The sequence below is a fragment of the Eleginops maclovinus genome, chromosome 1, assembly GCF_036324505.1.
Source record: "Eleginops maclovinus isolate JMC-PN-2008 ecotype Puerto Natales chromosome 1, JC_Emac_rtc_rv5, whole genome shotgun sequence".
NCBI lineage: Eukaryota > Metazoa > Chordata > Actinopteri > Perciformes > Eleginopidae > Eleginops > Eleginops maclovinus.
This window is the reverse complement of record NC_086349.1, coordinates 18,011,410-18,038,157: the sequence shown is the minus strand read 5'-3', so window position 1 is coordinate 18,038,157 and position 26,748 is coordinate 18,011,410. Positions and strand designations below refer to the sequence as shown.

Sequence of the window (26,748 nt, the reverse complement as noted above, 5' to 3'; positions counted from 1 at the left end):
CCTGAGGATAAGCTGCCACCAAAACATCCATGCACCCTCTGGTGTGTCTGTCTGCTCCGGAGGATTTTCTGGGGATGTGACTCAGCACAGAGGGCGGCCGCATAATTAGCAGACATGCTAAAGCAAGCTTATCCCGACGCTAGGCTTCTAACTCCATGACCTACTTTACAAAGAGGATTTTCCCCACCACTCCCTCTGTCGGTGTGTCTGCTCACCACGATAACTCTGTGTAACAAATTCACACACACAAATACACAACAGACCCACACAGCAACAATAAGTCAGTCACGCACAGTCAGCTAAACACACACACAAATGCACGCTGTATATATATATATAACTACACATAAGCACAGAGAGAAGTTAAAATAGGGGAGCGAACAGGAATGCACACACACATAGAGATGATGGTATATGATGCTTTTCATTCTGCCCATGGTGTCATATTGGCTTCTTGCGAGAGTGTGTGTGTGCACGAGTGTGTGTTTTATTCCATTATTCTTTACGCAAGCTTGAGCACTCAAATCTAACCCACCTGTCTCCCTAGAGAGTGAGAGAGTGCTTGGTGTGAGAAGAATTCCTGTTTTATCTCCTTATTCATGAAAAGCTCATCTTGTCTTGTGTTGTTTATTCCTGCATTTTGCCCCTTCTCCTTTCCCCCTCCTTGGCTCACTCCTGAAAACACCTCCCTCAGCTCCCCTCCACACACCTCTTCCTGTCTTTCCCTCTCTCTTTCCCCTCTTTCTTTCCCTCCTGAGCATTCATCCAACCATTCTTCTCTTGGTGAGGGGCAATCAACTGTGGAAGTTATTGACCAGCAAGCACTTAATGAGGTTGATAAAACGAGGGACCAGAGACCTCTTACTTTTTACAAGCACACCTCATTAAAGCTCGAAATACCAGAGATGGTGGAAAGAGACAGAGAGGAAAGGGAGAGAGCGAAAGATATCTAAAACACACTAAAATTGGATTCTCATGCATGATAATTCCAACTTACTGTGGAGAAACCGAGAACTGGGATAAAGCCTACGAGGGAGAAGTAAAGAGACGGAAAAGTTCTGAGTAGGAGGAGAGGTGCTGAGGCAGCCAGGGAGCTCAATGCAGAACATTTCTTTAATCTACACATCAAATGAGAGTGGGAAAATGAGAGCGGCAGAGCGCTTTAGCTGGTTCCTGTGTGTGTCTTTGCACCTGTGTCTGACAAATGTGTGTGTATGTGTGTGGGCATGTAGTCAAAGGGCTTATTATAAATAACAAAGAGCTAGCAGTTGGAAAGCAATGTAGCAGAGATTTACTCCAGCACAGACTGGATTAGAGAAAAACCGACAGATAATTAAAACCAATAAAATTCCCACCATGTTCTCACCCCAGGCTTTTATTTTAACCCAACGTTTCCTTATTTCTGTTTGGTTATTTTTTTTATCTCTGCTTCAGTGTGAATGATTGTCAGTTTAAACAAACACAATCTGTTCCAGACATTGGAAGTGCAAAGCTCAAATGTTGCACAAGACAAAAGGATAAGTCATTATGGAGAAAGTCTTTTTTATTTTAGTTGCCTCGACTCGCATGCTGAAATGGTATTGCCCTCCAGGGATTACTTAGGGGTGACTGGTGATTAAGTGGTACTGCCCAGAGCTGGGGGTGGTGATGCTAACCACTCACAGCCAGTGAATCTCTGGTATGTGACCACCAAAGAACTTCCATACCACTCGTCTACAGGAACACACACAGAAACCACATCCCAAGTCCCCCAAATTACAAGAGTCTGCTGTTTAAGATACAATTAGTGCATGTACTGCTTTGTGCATTACGCTGTGTTCAAACTAAATTGGAGTTTGAGTGTCTTTTTAAAAGGGATTGACATGATTACAGCCCAGCTCAGGAGACTTCATAGTTAGTATTCTAACAAACACGTACAGTATGTGCCTGAGAAACTCCATTTAATCTTAGCTAATCCTCACAGAGAGCATATACATTCATCCATTTGGTTTCAAAGCACTGATGAAAAGGGTCTAAAGGCAGATTCTCAGGCATGTGGACATCGCTATGCGTATTGGAGAGTTACTGCGGTGCTAATCCGATATTTATGACTGCAACTAACCCCTAGATCGAATGTTTCCTGCCCTCTGATTGGCTAACCTCCAGCAGGACCCCTGACCTGCTGCCTATGAGGTCACAGCAGCTGAGTCATTTATCACAAGTGTCTATCTAAGGTTTCCCCTTCTCTTATGACTAACTTCACGACCCCCTGTTGTCTTTTCCCACACCCTTTACACCTTAAGCATGACAGGGAAAGAATAAGAGTCAACTCCCGCCCTCATGTGACTCCATCTTAAAGGTTTAATGCAGACCAACTAACGCCGACACTGACATGAAATACAGTACTGAAAACACTGAGCAACCTCAGAATAAGGATGTTCATGTTTGATTAGCTGCAAGACAGACAGGCACAAGGAAGGAAGATGTGTTTATGAACAAGAGAGTGGGGGAGGTGCAGTCCGGCGGTATAAAAAACAGCTACCCTGAAAGGCGTCAGACAGCTGGAGCGACAAACAAGGGGGCACATAGAGAGAAGAAAGTGAGAAAAGTGAAAGCCAGAGTACATTAAAGGAGGTCTACAACAACAGCCAGGACCACACAGACCGAGGAGGAGGAGGAGAGAAGAGGCGACGACAGGATATGTTGAAAGAGAAAGGAAAGAATGGGCTGAAGGAGGTGTGGAGAGGGAACACATGGCTGCTTCGTTCTTGAGAAAGGGGGAGAGAGAGAGGGTACAGATGGCGGGGGGAGGAGAGGAGGGAGACCTGAAGAGGTGGTAGTGTTGGGTGGGATAGGAAGTGAGGGAGATGTAGCCCTGTTCTCCCCAATGCGATGTTTTCATCTCATCAGTGTAAGCAGGTCTGATTGTTATTGTAAGTCGCTTTGGATAAAGGCGTCAGCTGAAATGAAATGTAATGTACTGCGACGATTCATTAATTGTTGCAATGATCTGTTTCACGAATGTGTGTGTGTGTGTGTGTGTGTGTGTGTGTGTGTGTGTGTGTGTGTGTGTGTGTGTGTGTGTGTGTGTGTGTGTGTGTGTGTGTGTTAGGGTGGAGTAAAGCAACTCACAGCTGTCCTCCTCCTCGGTGATAGCGCTGACAACATAACAGGCGTACACGAAGCCCAGGAGCTGTGAACACACAAGCAAACAAAGAGGGGTTAGACTCCGCCGAGCTGACAGTGTGCAGTTGATAAACAGCTGTGTGTTTGCTTTGAAAGACAACAAGATGATACAGAACATCTAAAATGAAAAAAAAAAAAAAGGATGAAGCCTCAACTTGAGAAATGGTGGCTTTGTGTGTGTTAGGGTTTCCTCAAGGGTAACAAGAAAACTATTTTACAGGTCCCAGCATCTCAAATGTTTACATTGTCAATATAAAATGAATCTCTTTTGGTTTTGGACTGTTAGTCAGACAAAACATGACATATGCAACATGTATAAGACACATTCAGGATATCTGGGATGGACATTCTTCATTGTTTTCAGACTGAATAATCTTTAAAAGTAATAAGCAGGTTAATTAAACAAGAACATAATTACATAATCAACACCTGTATACAATGGATCCAATAACTATGAGTAATGTGAAAGTGGTTGTTTATAGTGAGGGACCCCCAGAGAATTTTCACGTGACTCAAGAGCCTTATTGCAACTTTTAGCTCATTGTTTTGTTTTTTACGCCCCACACCGTCGCTGTTTTGGTTCAGGCACATTGCTTTTATCAGTGTTAATTTGTCCACAGCAGGCAGCAAAAAAAAACGGTTTGAAAACCCGCCATATGCTATCTGCTAAGCACCACACAACAGAGACACAAAGTTAAAGACTAACTAGTGTACATAGAGATACAAGAGCCATACATTTCTACATCACTCAGGAGTTTGTTAAGATGAAAAACAGATCCAAAAGCTGCACGAGTCTCACAACTGTTTGCTGAAATTTCATCAGAACATATTAAAATGTTACCTTTTGGCTATGTTGTTTTCACAGCTTCATAGTGTAATAGCAAGTGTTGGCTTACAAAAACAGGACTTCTCGAGTGTACATAAAGTAGTAGATATCCACAAACACTTCAAAAAGCAAAAAAGCTGAGTGGGTGCATATGACTGTACGTTGAGGCTCGTGCGAGGAAGCAGTGCTGAGAATAGCCTGTGGAACTAGCAGATGGCTGTCTGAGAAACCATCACAGTGAGAGACAGACACCGAGAGACACTCTCTCTCCACCCAGCCATCCATCCATCACTTGGCACTCTGCCATGCCAATTAAAACAGCATCGGGCACACTGCCCTCCTCGCACACTGGGTACACAAACACAAAACCCAAGAGGGGACTGATTGTCTGTGATGGTGGTTATTTATATAACATTCATTCAAACTATATCTTAACTTAGCCTATGTATTTATAAGAGGGACAAAGATGAAGTACAGTTTGCAGGACTTTCATTTCATCTCATTTGGGGTTTATTCCCGTTATTCATGAGTATTATATATGGGCTTGATTGAAGTTCCTCCAGATGTAGATTAAATGTTTTATTTATGAATGAAACGCAGGTGTGGTGTCTAGTAGAAGAGGGAGTTGGTCTGCCTCTGTGTGGATTAGATAAAATACACACAACTCTCTCTGATTATTTCTCACTCAGTTTTCTCTCTCTAGTATGTAATTGCTGGTCTCACCCCTACCATTACAGTGGCGGTGAAATGGAGGTGAATTAGCATATGTAAAAAGCCAGTGTCAAACACAAGATGGTGTTAACAGCAGGGTGCACACCCAGTTTTCAACGTTATTGTGTATGTGTGTGTTGTTGTTTTTGGTAGTGTGTGCTGGTAGACGTTAATATCTATGCATGATTGCAGTTCTGTTTGGATTTGGGGCTCTGATCAGTGATATGGTATGGGATTGAGTCAAAGCCAATATGTTTCAGCAGAGGATGGTTGAGACTGAAAGAAGCAAGGAATTGTTGTGAAGTATATAAACAGATGGCTGCTGAAATGAATAGAAAACCCAATAGTAATTGTTTTAGTAAGGTGAGCTGCCATTACAGCTTCAGTGTGGCTTGTCATAAATGTTTTAAAACTCCATTCACATAAGCACTGTAACTCTTAAATTATCATTTAATTAGTAAATGAAAGATAAATACATTACCCATAGAAGCTGTGAGAGAGTGAAAATACAATTTAAACGGTGTATAAACCCCGTCTTTATCGTGCATAATGTACGACTGAGCACCTAGGAGAGCAAGTGACCGGGTTTATGATGTTTTCATCGCAACTGGCTTGAAACTGGGAGAAACCAAACATCCAAGGGTGAAAATGCCAGGGAGACAACAACAACATGTCTAACTAGAACACAATGAGATTCGGGAACATCTGTACTTAAGGATCGACAATGAAATCATCGGACTAAGTCATTAAACGTTGGGAGACTTGGTTGTTTAATAGCTAATTATAATCTGGGTATATGACTGTCTTGTGCCACCCTTATGCTAAACCAAGGAGTATTTAAGTAGGTGAGAAAGATCGACATTTACAATCTTGAGTTGTGTGCTACACGTTTGAAAAGGAAACCTTGGATAATTTTGGCTTTATTCTGTGTCTACATGATAAACAGAGACCAAAATATATCTTATAATTTGGGGTTGTGTTGGAAAACACTGTATTAGGCCATTTAACAAACAATAAAAGAAGCCCTGCGGAAAAACACGGCGCCCTCATTTATTTCAATGAGACCACTTTCTTGGACGCAGCGAGAGTGCAGATGCACACCAGTCCAAGGGAAATATGCAGGATCATCCAAAAAGGAAAAAACTTAGCCTGACTGCACCCTCATACATAGCAGTTAAGAATAGACAGATGCAAAACACTAGATATAAATACCCTTAATTAGTGAATGCTAAACCTTATCACTGCTCAGTTAGGGCAAATTACCATCATATCTCACTCCGTGTGAGTCCAACTCCAGGCAGCCTGGACACTGCATGGAGTTGGACAATAATATATCTGCTCATATCTGCAGTCCCGACATGGGCTGATCCTAAGCCCTTCTGGCTTCTAGTTTTCTATAGCGTTGGTACATTTTATTTGATGCGTAGAGCTGGTAGGATCAGAAGTGAACACTTGGCGGCTTTTTGCTGGAGGCATTTCAGTCCTCAGCCAAAAAAGGTCAGTGTCCCCAATAACAAGTGACACTTCCACTTACATATCCTTGCATATTAAATAATCGTGCTCATAAATCTTCCTCGCACCCCCTCCTACACACACAGTCCCCGGCTTTCTTCTTTGACTTCCCTACGTCACTTCTGGAGTTCAGGGATCATTATGGAGATTGATGTCAAATTAATTAAGCTCTTAGAGTCCTCACATGTCCTCTGAGGTTTTATGTCAGTCTGCCTATGAGGACGTGCCATACTTAAGTCAACTCATTTTGCTGCCAATCATTTTTCCATTTGCACTCTGCACTTTTGTGTTTAAGTTAGTCAATTTTTAAACACAGGTCTCTACATCACTGTCACTTCACAATCTTCAAATCCTACTATTTTAGCCTTTCTCTTCACCTATCTATGTGTCCTTTTTTCATTGCTTGTGTGGCCTTTCTGTTCGTTACTTCTGGAAGTTTTTGAGTAGTTTATAATTATCTGGACATCTAACAGAAGGAAGCAAGACGGCAGAAAACCAGGCACCAAAGGTTCAGCTCAAGATGTGGGAATACATCAAAAGCAAAAGCTGTCCTCCGGTGGGCCTTCATTTACTATTTTCTTTGTTGGATAGGAAATATTGGACAAGTTGTTGATAGTTCAGCACTATCTTTGTTCCTTCTTGCAGATAATGAGGGCAACAAGAAGTTCAAGGAAGAAAAGATGTCAGGAGAAGAAGGCCAGCTTCTGAGCTAAAAGGGAAGGTTTCTTGTATTTGCATAAGCTAATGAAGGTCAGGTGTATTCTGAATGTGCGAGTGGAGGAACACATTGCCAATTTTGACACTTTACTCATAAACATCCGTCTACTAGACATGTATTTAACTATTCAAAGCTTGCATTCACCTCATTACAAGGAACAATGAGTCATGATTATAGTCAATTATTTGGATATCTATGATGACCGTTTTCAACAAGCAAAATCACAGCTGTAGCTACTTTGAGCTAGATGCTAATGTGTTAATGCTAACATGCCTCCAATGACAATGTAACATGGTTATATGAAGCTTGTACAGTTGTTTGAGTATTTCATATAAGGAAATATGTTCCAATTAATTTAGTAGATAGTGTTTCTCTATAGGGTCAAAAAGTCTCTAAGATTCTCCTTTTCATTTCATGTGAGACAATTACATGGCAACACATTTCACACTTACAGATAACTGAATAGGATTTATTGTTCTCTGTTTTGGGCTGAAGTTAATTAAATGTTAATATATATATATATATATTTTTTAACAAAAAGGTAAGAGGAGGAGCAGAAAGGGAGAGGGAGATGGGGGTGGTTCAGATGTTTTGTAGGCTAATTACACAAGACTTTCTGTCTGACAAAAAGGCACAGGCTTTGCAGCAGGAAATTAGATGTGTGTGTGTGTGTGTGTGTGTGTGTGTGTGTGTGTGTGTGTGTGTGTGTGTGTGTGTGTGTGTGTGTGTGTGTGTGTGTGTGTGTGTGTGTGTGTGTGTGTGTGTGTGCAGCTGCATGTTTAATGACAAAACATGGTGAGATGGGTACATCAGAGACCACATCCACCTGTTCTTTTCCACACACACACCTATACCGCTTACAAGACCACATGGGGTTGTTGAGAGCACTGATTTGCATCTTGCACATCAAACAATTGCAAATAACAGCAAGCTGATGTATAAACCCGACACATAGACACAAGAGCTTGCCCTTTCAGAAATGAACGCTATACCAACAAAGAAAAGACTGCTTGTATGTCACATTCAGCCCCATATAGAAGACCGGACTCAGTGATGGGGAGAAAAACGAGGCTGATCTTGACCAACAAAAGGAAAGGACACACTGTGACACAAGCAGTCAAATAAAACAACAGATACACACTTAAAAAAGCGAAAAGGAAACCAAACATGCCGCTAGGGAAGGTTTATTTCTTTAATGTTGTTTATTTTTAACTAACAAGTTCTCCTCTTTTCCCTGTTGTACTTCTTGCCAACTCTCAGAAGTTTAAGAAGACTAAATATTAGGGTAAAATTAATCTGAAGAAAATCCATTGCCCCACAAAACAGATTAACAATTAAAGCTCTAGGCGGAGACAGCCTTTGAAGTATAATGGCAGGCAGTCATGTTTTTATGATGTACTGCGAGTAGCCCTTCACAATATTCAGTGGCACTGTTGGATACTCATTTTCTCCTCTGGTCTTCAGGTCTTTCTCTTCTCCTCCCCATTTTTAGCAACAGCCAGCAGACCTAAAACTGCTTCAACGATCTCTTAATCCTGGGATCTTTATAATCCTTTGAGGCAGTTGCTGTATATAGCAGTAACAATTCAGTGTCAGCGCTGCCATATTGCAGAGTTGCTTAATGCTTTTATTATGCTAGACAATGCATGGTCATTTCGGGTCTGGCTAAATTACTGCACTTCAAATAGAAGCACATCAAATATCTCTCCAGTTGGCTCCCCATGCAGCACTCCAAAAACCCATATTCCCCACAGTGGTGATGGTTGTTTAACATGAGAGTTTCAAAAACATAGCATGCACTAATGGACTTATCAAACAGAGCACCCTGTCCTTTTGGATGAGTGCGGGGGTGAGTGGGGTGGCCATGCTGTTTTCATGCTGCTGAACTGAGTGAACCTGAACAGCCACAAAACACACACCCGACCCTTTAGGCAAGCACCGCCTCGAGCGCTAATCACAGGGGTCTGCCCGCGCCAAGCCTGCTCAGGGGACCTTTTTTAATCAACCATGGGCTCTTATTTGTCCCCCACCATGGCGTTTCACAAGCTGCACTTTAACACATACTGACATGAGAGACTCATCTAAGATCCCCCCCAAAAAATGAGAGAAGGAGAAAAAGTGACAGAGTGAGAAATGCAGGAATAGGAAAAAGTGCATTGTCATTTCTGTCATTGTGTGAGAGTTTGATTGACATGAAGGTCAAACAGAATGAGATCTGGACAGGAAAGAAGACCGGAAGAAAACTACAGAAAAAAAGAGCAAATGAGCAATAGAGCGAGAGAATGACGCAGTTCCTGCCATTATCGACTTCCACACAATCATCCCAATTCAGGTTCTTAGGGAATAAAGGCACCAGATAAAAGGAATTGCCTTTGGCAGCAATAACCTACACTAAATAATCAGATATCAGTGTGTGTTAGTGTGTGTGTGTGTGCATTTTATTAGAGGCTCAGAAGCTCTGACAGCCCCTTGACATCTCTCACTGCTCCCTTTTGTATGTAAGAGTTAAGTCTACAGATGTTAACTGAATTTCACATCTTACACCATTTTTCTTTTCCTTCTCTCTCGTACCATTCTTCCCATCTACCTTCCACCTCAACGGAGATGTTATCACAGACTTGACTGTTTTATTTAACAGCCGAGACGGTGCACAGGAGCAAAAATGAGGACAGGATAATGGGAGGCTAGAAAGGGATGTGTGTGGCTTTATGTTCTGACTTCACTGACAGGGAAATCTGTCTTTACCGTGGCAGTAAAAGAAAACCAAAGTCATGCAATAATAACAATATTTACTGTAGGATGGGTGGGTGAGTTGGGTTTCAGAGAAGGCAACAAAGAAGAGCAGAGATGGGGCAAAAATATTCCCCTCCGTGATGAATTATACATTATCCCAGTTTGAAAGGGTTTCCTCCACTTGCAGCTGATATTTTAAACCAGTAAGACACTTTTGGACTCCACTGAATGTAGCCTGAAGCGGCATTATCAACACTGGCTGACTTTACCAAAACTTCACTTCTGAATGATTTCCTTCTCGCTCATGATGAATCAGAGCAGATATTTGACAGTGATGGCTCTACTACAGGCCAATGGATTCACATCTTTCATCCTAATGAAACATGTTCCTTGGAGCCAGAACTAAATATTTAATGGCCTCCCACTGCAACCTTGAAACCCCCCTGACAAAGACAAAGGGAAATCCCACTTTTTCGCCTGATTCGTTTCATTCACTCCCTCAACTTCCTCTTTGTGTCTGGCCCTCTGTTTTAACTTCACACACCAGATGGTTTATAACACAGAACCATCTGAGTAGTCGTCATTGGAAACTCTAAGGAAAAGGGCAGGCTCTTGCAAAGAGATACTTGGCAGGTGATTTGATGAACCATCTGTCAATCAAATTATTGGCAGAGCCAGTGAGGAGAGGAGCAGACCATCTTTTACGTGAGGACAAGCCTTCAGTGCCCTTCTCTGTTCTTTCGAAGAGGAAAGAATCCATATATAACTGATACTATTGCGACATCGTCTCACAAGTTGCATCACACACAACTTAACTACAACCTTAACTGCCAGTGGCTTCTCACAGGACACCCATTGCTTTAAACAGCTGGTGGTTCGGACACAAACAAATTATTCGAAGCCTGACAAGATGAATTTTTTATTACGGTATATCTTGAAATATTGGGATAATTCACCTGCCATGCAAGGTAACCTCTGTTCCGTCAGAGAGGAATAAGGAGAAACCAAAACAAAAGTAGACATCTCCAAGGACTCTATTCTCCTAGCAGTGTTAGCCTGAGATGAAAGTGAGGGTACAAGGCGCATGATGCCATTAGTGACACATGGGACTGTAGTACCAATTTGCCTTTTCATCACGGGAACAGTTGGAGTTGGTATTGCATGCTTGGTTGAACAACACCATGTAAAAATGCGGGCCTAAAAAGTGTTGCCATCTCTTGTCTATGAGAGGCAAGGAGTAAACCAATATAGTGCCTACAGTGGAGGGACTAATGATGTTCAGTGAGAGGCTATAAAGTGAGGTCAGCCATTTTATTACCTTCCTCCATGGGGGTGATGGGATGGATGGTACAGCGCTTCTTAACACTGGGTCCCTCTTCTAGTCTCTTTTCTATTCCATTTTGAAGTAAACTGCATTCAATGTGCTTTCTCAGATGTATGTAAATTAAGATTCAAGACTAAGAATGAAAACAAACTGGACTCTAAAACCCACTGAAGGCTGATAAAGCTGAGTTAGTGCCCTCTTCCTCTAGATCTCCCGCTGCCATCATGTATTGGAAGAGTGGACTTGTTTATGTACATTGCAATGGAGTCAAAGTTTGGGAAGTCAATGCTTCTGTGAGTAAATGTTTGTACTGTTCATGTCTGAACCCAGGTACCCGCTGTGCTGGCAAATAAGAAAGTCCTGGCCCCTGTTCAATATGAGGTTTAGTTAGTCATACATGAGTGTGTGTTAATGTGTATGCTGGCAGGATGTGTGTTTCTGGTGTATTCATCCAGTGTTGTACGGAGAGGACAATAACAGTCCTTTCAGTGTTTGAATAACCTGTTAGCAGTTGGCAGGTCTGAACCTCAGCCAGACAAAACAACAGATCAATTTTTCATTCAGTGACCGGGGCAAAGGAAGGGAGGCTGTGACAGAGAAAATAACAGGTTGCTGTAGAAGTTTACTGAGGAAATAGCTTGAGGCGAAAACCAAAACATCACCTTTATTCCTATCATGTTCACCTTTCACGTACATAAATCCCATAAGGAATTAAGACTCCTGGTCTAAAAAGCGTATTATGATGACTTCCTGTGACACGACATGTCCCCACATGTGAATGTGTGTCACATAACCAACTTGTACTCACGGCAATGAGAATCTGTGCGCCGCTATGCATGACCTCGATGTACTGGTAGTCCATGAGGCAGCCCATGACAGTGATGTAGGAGTGGCTCTCCGTGGTGCGAACCCCTGGAGCCTGAGGCATCTCTCTCCTCACACAGCCCGGCCCGTGTTCGCTCCACCAGGAGTGATGTGCTGAGATGTTGAATGTCAGCAGGTCACTGTCCTGAAAGGAGAAAAAACAATACTTTCTTTGCATGGAGTCTATGCACAACTTATGATGTTCATTTATTCTTTATGAGAAAAACAAGGCTGAATCACAGGTGATTTTGTACAAGAGGTATGGGTCTTATCTCAGGAAACTTGCAGTGGTGTTAGTATTCTGTGTCTGTCACAGCTACAAGCTCAAGTCAGCAGGTCAGCATGCTAAAATACTCAAAAAGGCAACGTTGAAATGCTGATGTTAAGCAGTTATAAAGTTCCTAAGCCTGATGGAATTTTCCAAGTCCCTTCAATACTAACTAACATTTATCTGAAAATTAAATATAGACCCCAGGGAAGCACTAGAGCATAGTTCACGCGGACCGCGGTTCGGGTCCAGACCCTGACGCCGACCTATACGGACCCGGACCTATAATCAATACATTGATAAGGGATTTTCATTTTGACGGTGCAATTCTATTTTAACCGGCGCCGACAGGGGGTGAAAGAGATGAGTGAGTGAAACAGGGAGATAAACACAAGAAGTACAGACAAGTTAGCAGGAGAGAGAGAAGACGGAGAGAAGAGTGAGTGAAGCGACGAGTTAGCAGGCGACAGAGAGAAAAGGCGGAGAGAAGAGTGAGGGGAGAGACGAGTTAGCAGGAGAGAGAGAGATAAAGCAGTGAGTGGAGCACATGTACTGTATGTATGTATGTATGAGAATGGCCCTGACACCATTTCAGCCCTGAAAATCCTGGCCGGACAGGCTAGAGCTCAGTTCTCTCACTGAACAAAAGAAAGTCTGTGAGGGAGTGGAATATAAGAGGGAAAGAAAGACAAACCTTAAAACTGTTCAATTGTTATGATGTGTTCGGACTGATATGTTCTATAATTGGCTGAAACTGTTAAGTCAAGATGTGAAACAGTTAACAAAGAAAAAGGGAAACTCAAGCTGCTGCATGCTGTATGCTGCTGCACCTTATTACATTTGACTAAAAATTAAGCACTTTTAAGATGCACACATTTTTAAAAGCTATTTTATTTGTTTTCTCAATTTTATTTTTTTTCTAACTGGACCTTGTTGAACTTTAGTTGAATACCCCTGCCCTAGAGGATAGCTCAGGAAATCAACGTCAGCAATCATCTTTTTGGGATCATGAGTTTCAAAAATGTCATGGCAATACATCCAAATGTTTTCAGTCTCGATATGTGGTGAACTGACCCATTTTGACCTTTCTAGAGACTTGCTGCTAGCATGGATAAAAAACATTATACAACTTACCACATGCTGCATCAAGCCAGCTTTGGTTTGGATTGGATTCTTTTCTGGATATTTGTTTGTTGCCCTAAAACATCAAAATGTAATTCAAAACAGCTGTGTCTTTCCAAGAACAATGCACTTTTTAATGAAAATCTAGAGAAACTAGTACTTACTAGTGAATAAATAATTGCTTTTTAGAAATGTTGACAGTGTGTTTGGTGGTTCATCCAGAGTAACAGTGACAGGAAATAAATGTTTCTGTTGAGTATTTTTAAATGGGATTTTTTATAAAGTGCTTTGAGTCCTACAGGTAAAACTTCATTCACCTCCATCGTATTGGGGTGAGGAATTAACTCTCAGAACCAGGGCAAAGAACCTAAAAATATCTGTAGGGCTAGACAGCATTAGAGGTATGAGTATAATATAATGTAATATATGTATTTTTTTATAATTTGGGTGCCCTTTTAATAGTCTGAGTGTAGATTGACAGCACATATGACATGCCTGAAACCCACGGGGCACAGGTTACGAGGACACAAATCTTTGTCTGACTGAGCCAACAGACTTTTCAGAGGAAACTTTCATAACTTCTGAAAGTGCACCAAACGAGTACTGCAGCTTTTAAATCTAGCATTTTATTCATGTAGCCCTTGTACACCCAGGTGATGTTTAATCTGTACAGAGCCATATGAGCCCACGCATACAGACGTACGGACGCTCACACCAATCGATACCTCAATACAGCAATCTAACCCCGCATCTGCCCCCCGGTGACGAGACATGCATTATTAACGGAGCTGAGCGCTGTCAGGAAACATCTCTGATTCCTATCAACCCCCACTCACATTAACATGTAAACCTCGACAACACAAACTTATCGCCCGTATCAACAGCTGTCAACAACAGATCTCTGAAGACAGTGGGACAGAACTGCAACAGGAGTCATGAACAATATTAAAAAGAAGCCATTGTATATTATCCATGATTTGTTCATGTTGATTATTCCTCGTCTCACATTTCCCGTTTCTTTCTCACAGAGTCACAAAAACAAGGGCAGCTGAAGGTCAATACGTAGAATTGTGAAGACTAATGACTTGACAGATGCCATTGATTGAGCCTGCGAGCTAGGGAAACCATCTCTATCCTAGCTGTAGCTGCGCTCACAACTGCAGGACATTAAAGTCAATATTGAAGCTTTTGGCAACTGACTGTCAGAAGTAGTATTGTTATGCTCCCATGCACCCTGAAGCACAAATCAATCCCTCTTCATCACAGATTCAAGGTTAGTCTGCTTATCCTGCTCAAACTACTTTCTTTAATAAAGTCAGGATATATTTAGAGACAATCCTATTACTGGAATCATTAGAGACATTAGGTGGTCTATAAAGTTCAAGATCAAATAATAAAAATCTTATTTCTCATGATTTATTATTTCTGAAATAAAGAGAAGAGAGTTTATGTCCATGTGATCACATAAGGGAGCAAACCTGAGGCTTGTAGACTATTCAGGCTCTGACGAGGGTCTCATACTTTATATAAAAGGTGTGCATGCTAATTGATTCATACACTGAATCAAGAGAGACTGTGTTGAGGGTGGTTTGCATGACTCAAATACAGACTTCAGTTACTTTGTGTGTAGGGTGTAAGAAAGAGAGAGAAGGCAAGAAGCCCACAGCGGCGGATTAATCTGTTCTTCAGGTTGAAAGAACAACTGATAAATGAAAACCAGGCAGTGCTGATAAAACTGACCACTGAGCTGCCTTTCAAATTCCCACTTTATGTTCATGAAGTTTTTACATAAACACATGTAATTGATAGTGCGATCAACTTTATAGGCAATCTATATAAGCGATTACAGCGATAAAAGTACTGTCGGACCATTTGATTAATTACATTAGAGGAGAGATTCACTCACCCAAAAACAATAAAAAAGTTACACACACAGTTATTAAGATGATTTAAATCAAGACCAAAGAGATGCATCGGCTAACAGACAACTTCCATAGAGCCCAGCCTCTAGCTTGACTCCAAATCTGAATATATAAAAAGAAAGTCATGCCAGAGAGATAACATGTTTTCTATTTGAGTAAGTCACTATTGTTGGGTAAATAATGATATACTGATATCAGAAGAGAGAGATGTTTTTATAAAATATTCCTTATAATTACTTATAAAACATTTTTTGGAAACAGCTCAGTCTGGAGTGTGACAGAAGCAGATTCTATTTCAGACAGCTTAGTGCTGACATCCATAGACTGTGTGTCTACGGTCACTGTGTGCAGAGTGTGAGATGTAATGAATAAAAAGAGAAGTGCTAAAGGCCTGGGGACTGTTTAAAACAGAGGTGTAGAGTAGCAGGGGTCTGTCTCTCAGTCTGTCCTGCACGGTGGGGGAGGGGATGAGGGATCAATAGGAGGTGACAGAGCATGTGGCATATGACTCCAACAACCTACCCCCTTACTTCCAGGGCCTGGTCACCTTTACACACTCAAACACACCCTCAAGAACAGTCCTGTCAACATCTGTCAAGGCTAGCTGAACAGAATTCGCTGACTTGGTTTTATGACAACCTATGTTGGGGACCTCTCAGAAAGCTATGTGCCAAGTTTGTTCGTGCATGTTTAGCTGGGGTGTGGGTGTGTGTGTGTGCGATCCATTAGCCAGCTCTTCTCCTGGCCACCATATGCAGAGCTGGGAGCCCAGGCTGGCTCCATCTGTCGGGTTAATGCCCAGCCGCAGCCCCAAGCAGCTGGCCCCTACAAGCCTCATTATTGTAGCATGCAGGAGAACACACAACAAACTCACACATGTAGTGGACACACAGACATATGCAGTGAGAGACAGACACACTTGACGGTCTATCACACAATGACAAAGTCACCAGAGCTTGGGAAGGTGTGTCTGAAATTCATTTTCTGAACGTTGCCTACATGAATTCATTATTCACAATGGTCAGGCAGGCATTCGAGCCAGATAAACATCAATACCCAGAAAACAAGAGGAGGAGGGTTGGGGGAGTGAAGGGTAGAGGAAGGGAGTATGCTACAATTAAACAGGCAAGGTAGGAAACTTGCAAAATTTGCAGAACAAATTTTAAAAAGATCAAAGAAGCAGTGAGCAGAGGGGAAAAAGGGAGAAGACAAGATGTCAGGAGGATACATTTACAGGTTGAGAGGTGACCACCCAAACACTTCTCTTTGTCTGGATAAATATGCATCTAATCTGCACTCGGGAACCACAGGGGATCTCTAAAGATTTAAGAGAGTGTATGTGTGTGCGTGGTGGCTTGGGACGGAGGATTTTTTCACAGATTATATACCTATTAAGCTGTAAGCTTCCACTTGAAACTCAACAGGGGGGTAACCATCCTGCTGTCAGCAGAGATGCAGCACACAAACATTAAAGAAAGAGAAACGTTCTTCAGGGCCAAATAATGCTCTGTAGCGCCGTTGTTTGTGTCTATGGCACAGATTCCTAAAGCTCAGGGAGTGATTTATAGTTCAGCGTAGGATGCATACTAGATGGCTGTGTTGCTCAGTCATTATATACCACAAGCAATCATGTTTACTTGGGCTGCATTTGCTGCTCTCACGCGGGCGTTCAGGCTTGACATAGGCAAAAAGCACCTGCAGCATATCTAATCATAGCTGATGTTCAGCACTGATAAACCTCAAGAATGTTTCATTTATGCTATGCTATTTCACAACAACAATTCAAAGCAGATATGTCTATTGTCATAAAAGACATTGGCACAGGCTCAGAATTAAAGCTGAATCATTTCTCGGAAAAACAGCTCAGATGGCTTTTTCGAAGCAAAAACAAAAAAAGGATTGATGGGTTTTTTTCCCAGACAACCATCAATGCCCTCACCTGTCTTCTAGTAGTCAGATTAACTCACGAGAAGATAATTATAGTATATCTATACCTGTAAAAGTTAGCTTAACTGTTGGATGTTGTTACTTGACAGGTATTTTGTAAAGGATACCTTCTCAATCAATGGTGTCAAAAACTGTCCTGATCTAGACTAATATGCTGGTTGACTCGGCTATGAAGGACATTCCCAATGCTTCCAAATAAGAAACATAAAAGGTGTGTCATATAAACCAGGCTTCACTCCCCCACCAGCCTGAAACTGTAACCTCAGAAAGAACATTCATCACAGTACAGACAAAGCCACCCCACTTGGCGGAGAGAGGCACAAGGAACGATTTGGAGAAAACAGCAGAAGGAAATTTCTCACCTTGGACAGGCCGCCTACGTCCAGGTAGAAGCAGATGATGAAGACGTTCCAGGCCACCCACAGAGCAGCCCATACTGTGTACTGCAGGGCAGAGACACAGACAGATTAGCCACATAGAAACTACATGAACTAAACAAAGCAGGATGTGAAAGATGATTAAAAAAGATGGCAGGTAACCCCTTAAGCAAGTCAAGTCATTGGACAGCAACCTATCCCACACATACACACATTCTCAAATGTATTTATACACACCCATACTTTGCAAACACTGCACACCCAGATACTTTTATTTATTTTATTAAAAAGGTGCCAGTAAATTCAGCCAGTTTATTTGAGCCCTGAGGGAGCATCACACATTTTTACTGCTCAGACTGAATTAAGGTTACGACTTTATAAAATTGTACAGTCAGAAAGCCAACCGATGACAGACATGGAGTGTGTTAACTGAAACTGTGTAAAAGACTCATTATTGTGAAGGTTGTGAAATCCTATGACTCACGATTAATCCCTATGTTTAAAATGTCAGAAGTGTCAGCGGAAGAGTGGAGGGCAAAAGAAGCGTTTCGTAAAAACATACATGTTGGATCATGAAACCCCTTAGCTTGCTCTCCCTTTTTCCACTTGACGTGAAACAATAGTTCTGCTGTCCCTCCTTCCTGTCCTCCATTCCATTCCTGCTTCCTCGGTTTCTTCATTGTTTTCCTGTGTGGCTCTCGCTTATCCATCTACATCTCCCCTGTCTCTCTTTATTTTCCTCGTATCTCTTTTTCCCTCCCCTAATCATTTCCTGTCATTACTAGCACCATCTGTGCCTACACTTATGCTACTCAAAATAGGCTTTTAAAGTGTACGGTTTGGTTTAATACAAAAATAAAGTGCTTAAAAGAACATTTATGTAGCATGTAAGTGTTGCTTGTTATACCAAAAGCAGTGAAACCAAAGGCAACACATGCTTTGCACCGTGTTTCAAAGAATGACCTTCTCTGTCCAAAAACTCGACGGAGAATAAATCTGATGAGCTACTTAGCCCCCCCCCAACACAGCCACCCCCTTTAATTATCCCTAATTACCGCGGGATTAGAGTGATTTAAGGGTGTCACACAATGCACAAGAGAGTGCTGCACACTTTGCAATTAAAGAGGAAATGCAACAACATGTCCAATCAAATTCAAAAGCAGAGGACTAAGGCAAAGCGAAGTGACACTGCTTAACTAAAACCCAGAGGAACAGGATTATGTGACAGACTGTACAGAGTTTCACAAGAACCCCTACTCTTCATTCAAGTACTCACCACCACAATGTAGCGCGGCCGGTACTGGATGGTGCCAAAGAGGCCAAGGATGACCATGATGATGTGGAAGAAGTTGGCAAGGATTGGGGCCCATTGGTAACCCAGGAAGTCAAAGACCTGTCTTTCTAAACCCAAGATCTAAAGGAGGAGAAAAAGAGAAAGAACAAATGTTAAATCAGGTTGGTTTATCATGGAAGCAAAGTGACTCTCCAGCTGCGACAGTGGACTTCTGGGCTTGCCAAAGATACACAATCAAAGAAAAATACACACACGCAACATGGATGTATATAGATTTAGTCACTTTACAGCAATTGGTCAAAAATCATATATAGCGCAAGCGTAAAGGAAAAGCTTGAGTGTTTTCGGCCTCCAACTGTGGGAGCGCCGGAGGTGAACACTGGAAGTTTTGTAAAATAAACAATGACGGATTTATCGATTCAACCCCTGCTGAGCTAAAAAGCTGCTCACTATTTCCACCCTTCCTGCCAATGGCCTCCAGGAATGAGAATGCTCTGGGAACTTTATCAGAGGTGAGGGCCTTTCTTAATAGTACCACTGCAGTGAGCTTACACGCTTCATGAAATATGTGCATGCAAACAACGTGTTTACATGCACACTCGCATGCATTAGCAGAGTAAAACCCTCTACAATGAAAAGAGAAATTCTACAGAATTCCCAATTCAGGCTCACCCTTATCCGCACAGAGGTTACAGGCCAATTATTTTAAATGTATTAATTAATGTAGGAGTTTTTTCTATCACCCTTCCCTTTACCTGAGCCCTGTGTGTGCAACATTTCACGCAACAAAACAAAGCAATTTTAATCTTTAAGACTGTGAGTCTCTATTTGCATCAACTCAATTAGCATGCTATTTGGGGGAAAAAAAGGGGAGAGGGGGGTGAACCATTTAATTAGATTTCCATTGCCAAACCAATTCCATTCCCAGTGTGTGTGTGTGTGTGTGTGTGTGTGTGTGTGTGTGTGTGTGTGTGTGTGTGTGTGTGTGTGTGTGTGTGTGTTTCTCAAGCAACGATGTGTTTTGTTGTGTGTCGACATGTCATTTCCAGCCAAGCGCGTGAAGATGGATGAGGGAGGGACGAATCTCGTCTCTGCCGCACTGATAGGAACACACCATCGAGCACATTCACACAAACGGCATGCACAAGCTCGGCTGCTCTTCCTAATGTAATGGAAATGTTACCAGCAACCCAATGAGACGTTGTGACAGGCAGGGGAGGGAGATGATCAAATACTGAATGATAATTAAAAATGAACACTCTTGCTCACAGGGGGCGAGGGTGATAACTCCACAGACAGGGTGTGAAGCGACAGAGGTTGTGGTGAGTGAACTGCAACCTGCACCAAGGAATATCATCCCAAAGTCAAGGAAGGGCTCAGCAATTTGAAGATAAAGGCTTCACTCTAATGGGAGGAGGGGAAAAAAAAGACAACAAAAACAGCCAGGAAACAAAATTAAGATGGATGGGGAGACCATTATGAACAAAGATGGTAAACAGATAAATGGAGAGATGCGAGAAAAAGCAAAGTAAACCACGAAGGACATGTGCTAACATAGAACTGAGCTCCCTCCCACTTAATAACCTCTCTTTATCCCATGGATAGAGGGCAGAGGGAAATGAATTAATTCAAAGAAGTCAAGCATCATGTGGTCAGCTCTAGGAGGACATCAGCAAAGATGAGGTGCAGTTACATTTGTTGGCCTTTTGGAAGAGACAACCTTTGAGAATTTGATAAACAGCTTTGGCTTTTAGACATATGGCTGGGAAAACAGGGATAGTTATATAACTGATAAAGGAAGCCCAAAAGGTGCCATTATGTTTAACCATAACTGCTTTTAGAATTGTCAAAAAGCTTTGGATACCCAGCTCCCCAAAAATGTTCCAATTGTAGCTTTATACTTGTAGTTTGGGTGGATTTTTTTGCCCATGTTAGAGATAATTCAGCTAAGCTATCAGAATGTCCTCTGGTAATATTGGTGGGAAATATAACTATCCAAAAGCTCTGCAAAATCTGTAAAGCTTTTAATCCATTTGGCTGGATATAGCCATGACCTTTGGTTTACCACCTGGTACCATTTTTCATTTCTTTGCCATAATGGAAAGACATTTTAGTGGAAAAGCTCATTGAGACTTCCTCTTACACCTATACAGCCTATTCAAATTAGATTAAATTATTTATGCTAACTGTAATATATTTTGTCACCCTCCCTGCTATTTTAGTCCAACACCACACACTACTAACCATGATTCAAACATTACATGAACACACATTTTCCGTGTGCAAACATGAATTCCTATGTGGACTGCTGCCCCAGTTCAGGGCAATAGTTATGCTAATGAGCATGGACCTTCTACTACCCATCCACACACATACTTTAGATTCCCTGATGTATTCATTACACACGGCCATGGACCCTTCCCTGAAATATTTCCACCAGTCATTCAATCAAATAAGTGTATAGGTATGAGAGACCGGCATGTGGGAGTGTGTATGTGTGCATGCTCCACTGAGATGCTGTAGTAAGCCTATCACGTTCACTGCTAACTCAATAATCCACCAAGATGACAACAATCAATCAAGAATAGAAAGGCCTCTGCTCACCCAGACACACATACGGGCGCTCACACACGCGCACAATCACACAAACCCATGTGGCACAATTAGCCCACAATTCATAGGAAGCAGGTTACAGGAGAGTGGGGTAGAATTTGATCAAAAGATACCAATGCTCTTCCAGGAATAGAGTGCCGGCTACATAACGGCCCGTAAAAGCCTCCCACCGACCTCCCGCAGCACAAATGACTCCCTCTTGGGTGACGGAATCTCTTAGTGTGTATTTTGGTTTTGTGTGTGTGTATGTGGAGAAGCATGTTGCCCGCACATACCACTCCTCCCACCATAAATACTAAGCAATTAGAGGGTGGTAGGACAGCAGGATGCAACAAGCCCCTCTCTCATCTCCACTACTGCCCATCCTTTGTTGTTCTGTTCTCTTCTCTCTTTTCCCTTTTTATTTACCATTAATTATTCTGTCCTATAGCCATCTAAAACAACAAGGATTGCTGACCTGAATTGTGCTGCTACTGATGGTTTTAGCATGTATATTTTTTCAGTTTCTAGAAAGTGCCCAGGAACAGCATTAGGCTTTAAAGCATTGTGCCCTACCATTACTACAAAATCATAAATACAACTTTCCTGTCAATCATTTGACGCCATTTTGGCCCCAAAAATGTTCCCCATTGAAGGTTGGGGGGAAACAGCGGGAAATCAGCAGGTTTTTCTGTTTTTTGAGGATATCAACTTCCAAGCATGAACAACTATACAACCCTTTTTTAAGCATTACATCCAAACAGTTGTAAAATACACTAATAGTCAAAGTCAATCGTCTTACCTGGAATAAGGAGCTGTTGCTATGTAAAAATGACAGAGAAGTTGGGAGACAGGTTAAAGTGCACTTTGCTTTATGGGCCATACAGATTCAAGTAAATATACACCAGGCGCTCAAAGTTTTTTGGCTTAATGCTCTACTGAGCAACTTTCCTATGAATGAACTGGGTCTCTAACCCTGTATCCAGTTCTGTAAATACATCCACAGTTCCTTGAGGCATGTGCATAAACAAGCAGACATACACTAAGAGAGATAAAGGACTCAGGAGTAGACAGCCGTAAATTATAATCCCTTCTTTCCTTAACACCTGAATCGAGTCCAAAACATTTCAATCATCCCAACCTTCTTTATCATGACATGAAGAAGAAGTGACGTGAAGAGAGTCACACATGTAAGGGTGATGAGCAGATTAGGATGAACGTTTCCCAGAGGAAAAACACGTTTGATCCACATCATTTGATAGCTCATTAAGAGCCGCATGCATGCTCAAGATAAGTGTCTGAAATGCATGAAAAAGAGTAAGCTTTGCCTAAGCCTCCAACTGGGACTTCAAGTAGAGACCAAAACACGTAGCAGAGTGGCTCTGACAGTTTATTATTAATGCCTCGACTGTGTTGTCACAAGTAAGTGATATGCAGTAGTGGGACACACTGCTGTCGAGGTGTTAAGACAAGATGACACTGCCCCACAGCGAGAGGATGGATGTGACTGGTGACCCTCTCATTTTCGCAGCTCTTCACCTTAGCCTGCAGATACTATAAATCACATCTTTGTTTATCTCTATGTGTGCACGTCGTCTGTGAAATCTCCTCTGATAACATGTTACTGAATGTGTCATCAGTATCTGTGATTTAAAAAGGATGTCTGTGTGCAATGCGTGCGTGTATGACTTTAGGGCTGCATGAGTCAGTCTCCTTTACATTGAAGCATATAACTGACTCACAGTCAGGCAGAAGGACGACATTGAGGAGGAGATGAGGGTTGAATTACTACCACCACTTCATCTCCTGTTTTCGTATCTCAATGGACTCGCTAATGGGTCGTTTTTACTTAGAAGCATTAGCCAATGAGGCCAAGCCTGATAAAATGAAATGATTCAGGAGGTTCAATTTGCATTCAATATCCCAATTACCATTCCTGTTTCATATGCGTCTGCACCCGGCAAACACACTTTACTGCCTGCTGGATGTCACTGGGAGTGACTGCAATGGCACATTATAAAAAAGCCATCCAGACTGATTCATGGCTTGCCATTTTTACTGTCTTTATCTTCATATAGCTTTGACATAGCACTGTTTGGATTTTCCACAGGTATATTGAAATTACTTGGCAGTAACTCCATTTCTATGAGTACTTGTGAGTCCTGTAAATGAGTGGTTTCAAAATCAGCTGTTACGAGCCCCCCAGGGGACCGCAACAACACGTCTAAGAGGTCGGCAGATGGTTAACAGGAGAGAAATCAGAAAATATCTGTGCTACACAAACTAGTAATATTTCCCAGTTACCTCTTTGCATATTTTGCATGGCACTTATTAGGGCTCTCAGAAGAATTGAAATAACAAAAAAGAAGAGGAACAAAATGAAAATCAAGACAAACTGGTGAAAATCTATAAAAATATCTTTACAGGTTTATTCTGATCAAAGGTACAAAGACCTTACTGGGTCAGCGACTAAGAGAGGGTCGAAACTACATTTAGTCTACTTAAGACACATTTTACTGCCACAACTCTTTACCAGAGTGGACCAGAATGGATCAGAGTAGGAAATGAGTTTCCTAGGTTAAAAATATATTCAATTACAACCAGTTTTTCATTGGATTCACAGATATTAAATTGATCACACACACACACACACACACACACACACACACACACACACACACACACACACACACACACACACACACACACACACACACACACACACACACACACACACACACACACACACACACACACACACACACACACACACACACACACACACACACACACACACACACACACACACTCTGAGGCAAGTCTATTCCGAGACACAACCTGTGTTATATTGCAAATCTAAATTAGGAGAAAGACAGTCCCAGAGACAAGCCATGAATAAGAGGCTGGCAGGTATTTCTTTCATAAATTAAATCTGTCACACTTGACCTGGCTTGTCTTTACCCTGTGACTCCCAGCAGGCAGTAAAGTACTTCTCCAAAACTTTCTGCAATCCAATTTTTCACCTCTCGCCTGGGTAAAGTCATTATAGTCTGGTGCCTGCCCGGTCCTTGTGTAACTAATGGTGCCAATCTCAGTGTGTGTGATGGGGTGTGTGTGTGTGGCTTTCTGGATACATGAAGGGTTGGATAGATAGATAGCCGTTGGTGGTGCTTGGTCTAGCAGAGCTGAGACAGGGATTAAGAGGTAGGGTGCCTTCATAAGCCACTTTCTTCTTGACTGTTTGAAATATGGTCTGCACAGTGAAACACACAGCAGCTAGTCCCTTTGTACATCACTAAGTATCACTTGTTTCAAGAAGTAGAGCTAAAAAGACACGGAGTAGAGTGCTCATTGCAGCTCTGGGTTTTGCTAAGTAGCTATTAAGAACCTACAAAGCAAAGAGCTCTTTGTTTAAGATGAAATACGTTAAACTTATAGCGCTCTTAGTGCTAATAACATGCTAATCTCTCAGAGCTATTTGGAACACACAATGCACATCCATTCTTCTGAAAGAAACATATTGAAAGCCAGTGCTCTGAACTGTGTCCCTCTGGACAGACACAATCTACTTTAAAACTTTTCAATTTGTTTCGAGTTGCAAAAGGTTTTCTGTTACTGTTGCTCACTTTAAGATAAAAGCATCTTCTGGACTGGACCCATGGTGGTGGCCCATATTCAGTTCACTTCAATACAGTTGAGGGCATCTGAGCTTAATTTGAGCTTTATCAGTTCTTAAATAAAGCTCTCCTTTCTTTGTATACAGTCCATGATAAGACCCGTTGAGAGTCCTTGCCCCGTCTGATCTAATAGTAAAAGTTGTTCCACTTTAAGAAACTCTGACCTCCTTTCTGTGTCTTCATCTGCTAGCCAGTTTACTCACCCTTAACTTATCTCTTATTCCCCATTAACACGCTTTACTTTCAACAACCGTTTCTTTCATTGGTTCATTGATGACATCACTGACTGTTTCCTAATAATACAATAATAATAATAATAACAATAATAAAATGACGATGAAATAGGCCTCCTGAGTACCAAAATACACACAACAACACTATAAAAGATTGTGACACAAGAACAGTCTTACACAGACATATAGAATAGAAATACGAGATTATATGAATTTTAAATAATCCCCTTCATACATTGACAAATGTACAAAGTACACACATCCTTCCACTGTCTATTAACTACATGATCTCTGTTTGTGTTAACAGTTCAGAAAGGATGACTTTGAGTCAGTATGTAGAAGCGCATTCCTTGAATTCATATAGAGACGACATTAAGTATTGTGTGTATGTTATTCATAGCTAAGCTTTTGCCTGAGGAAAGATAACATGCTTATAAGTTGACAACCTGTCACATGTCTAAACACTTTCATGCTTACTTTCTCAATAACAGCAGCATACACAAATCTGACTAAACAGCATTTGAGACTTTATGGGTAAGGAAGGTTCACTGAGATCCCAAATTCATACACAGCGACAGCAAACATCCTTCCTCACATGGTTGAATCGGTTGTAAACAGTCAGTCTATTTTCCTTCCTTTATTTATTTTCCTACACCTACCAGCAGCCAGCATTTCTTTTGAAGTTGATCTGCAAAGGTGGCAGCAATGTTAGGATTATTAGAGGCACTCATTTAGTCCTGACTGTATCAACAGAGAAATGCAGGAGCACTGGCTGTTATGATTTCAGCGTCAACCCAAAGGATTAATGTCATTTGTGGGGTTTGGTCTCCTTTTTTTGTGGTTCCAAATTCCTTGTTTGCTGTTGATGAGACATCAAACTGCAACACACTCTCACACACAGATACTTAGATTTCTCAGAGGAGATGAAGGAAGAAAAGAGCGGACAAGAATACAGCCTGGATAAAACCCAAACACACGAACAATGGATAGGATGGAAGGGATAGTGACGCAATAAGAGCAGCTTAAATCAGCCAATCCTCTCTCCCCTTTCTGCCTCCCAATGTCCCAGATCCAACAAAAACTGTTTAGGTTTCGCCCCAATTAACAAGTAGGCTATTTAGCTTTGACTGCAAAAATTCTCATCAAGAATACGTAGTCAAGACCAGCAAACAGCTGTCAGCAGCTTGTACCCTCCAGCTCTACTTTCCATAATTGAGTCAGTAATGTAGCTGTTTTCATCATAATTCCATCACTCTTAATCTTTCATCCACCAGTAGAAGAGAACGTGTGCATCCCTGCTGTCAGACCGTTTGATGACACAACATAATTAGAGCAAATACATCAGTGAAGTTATCAGCAGCTTGTAAAACAAGAACAGAATTGCCAAAAACAGTGATGGGGGGCTTTGAGTGAGATGAATATGCTTTGCAGCCATTCAACTGAATGTGATCTGTCAAGATAGT

The 26,748-nt window shown here is 41.7% G+C and overlaps 1 protein-coding gene across 2 annotated transcripts in view; it reads right to left on the bottom strand.

The window, feature by feature from the left end:
* Positions 1–26,748, bottom strand: part of nkain4 (sodium/potassium transporting ATPase interacting 4) — a 47,166-nt gene that overhangs the window by 8,752 nt on the left and 11,666 nt on the right. For both annotated transcript variants that reach the window (XM_063884796.1, XM_063884789.1), the window contains exons 4-7: positions 18,766–18,903; positions 17,475–17,555; positions 11,798–11,998; positions 3,112–3,172 (exon numbers count right to left, since the gene is read on the bottom strand). In XM_063884796.1, the coding sequence (XP_063740866.1) occupies positions 3,112–3,172; positions 11,798–11,998; positions 17,475–17,555; positions 18,766–18,903 (481 nt within the window). The remainder of the gene's footprint in view (positions 1–3,111; positions 3,173–11,797; positions 11,999–17,474; positions 17,556–18,765; positions 18,904–26,748) is intronic.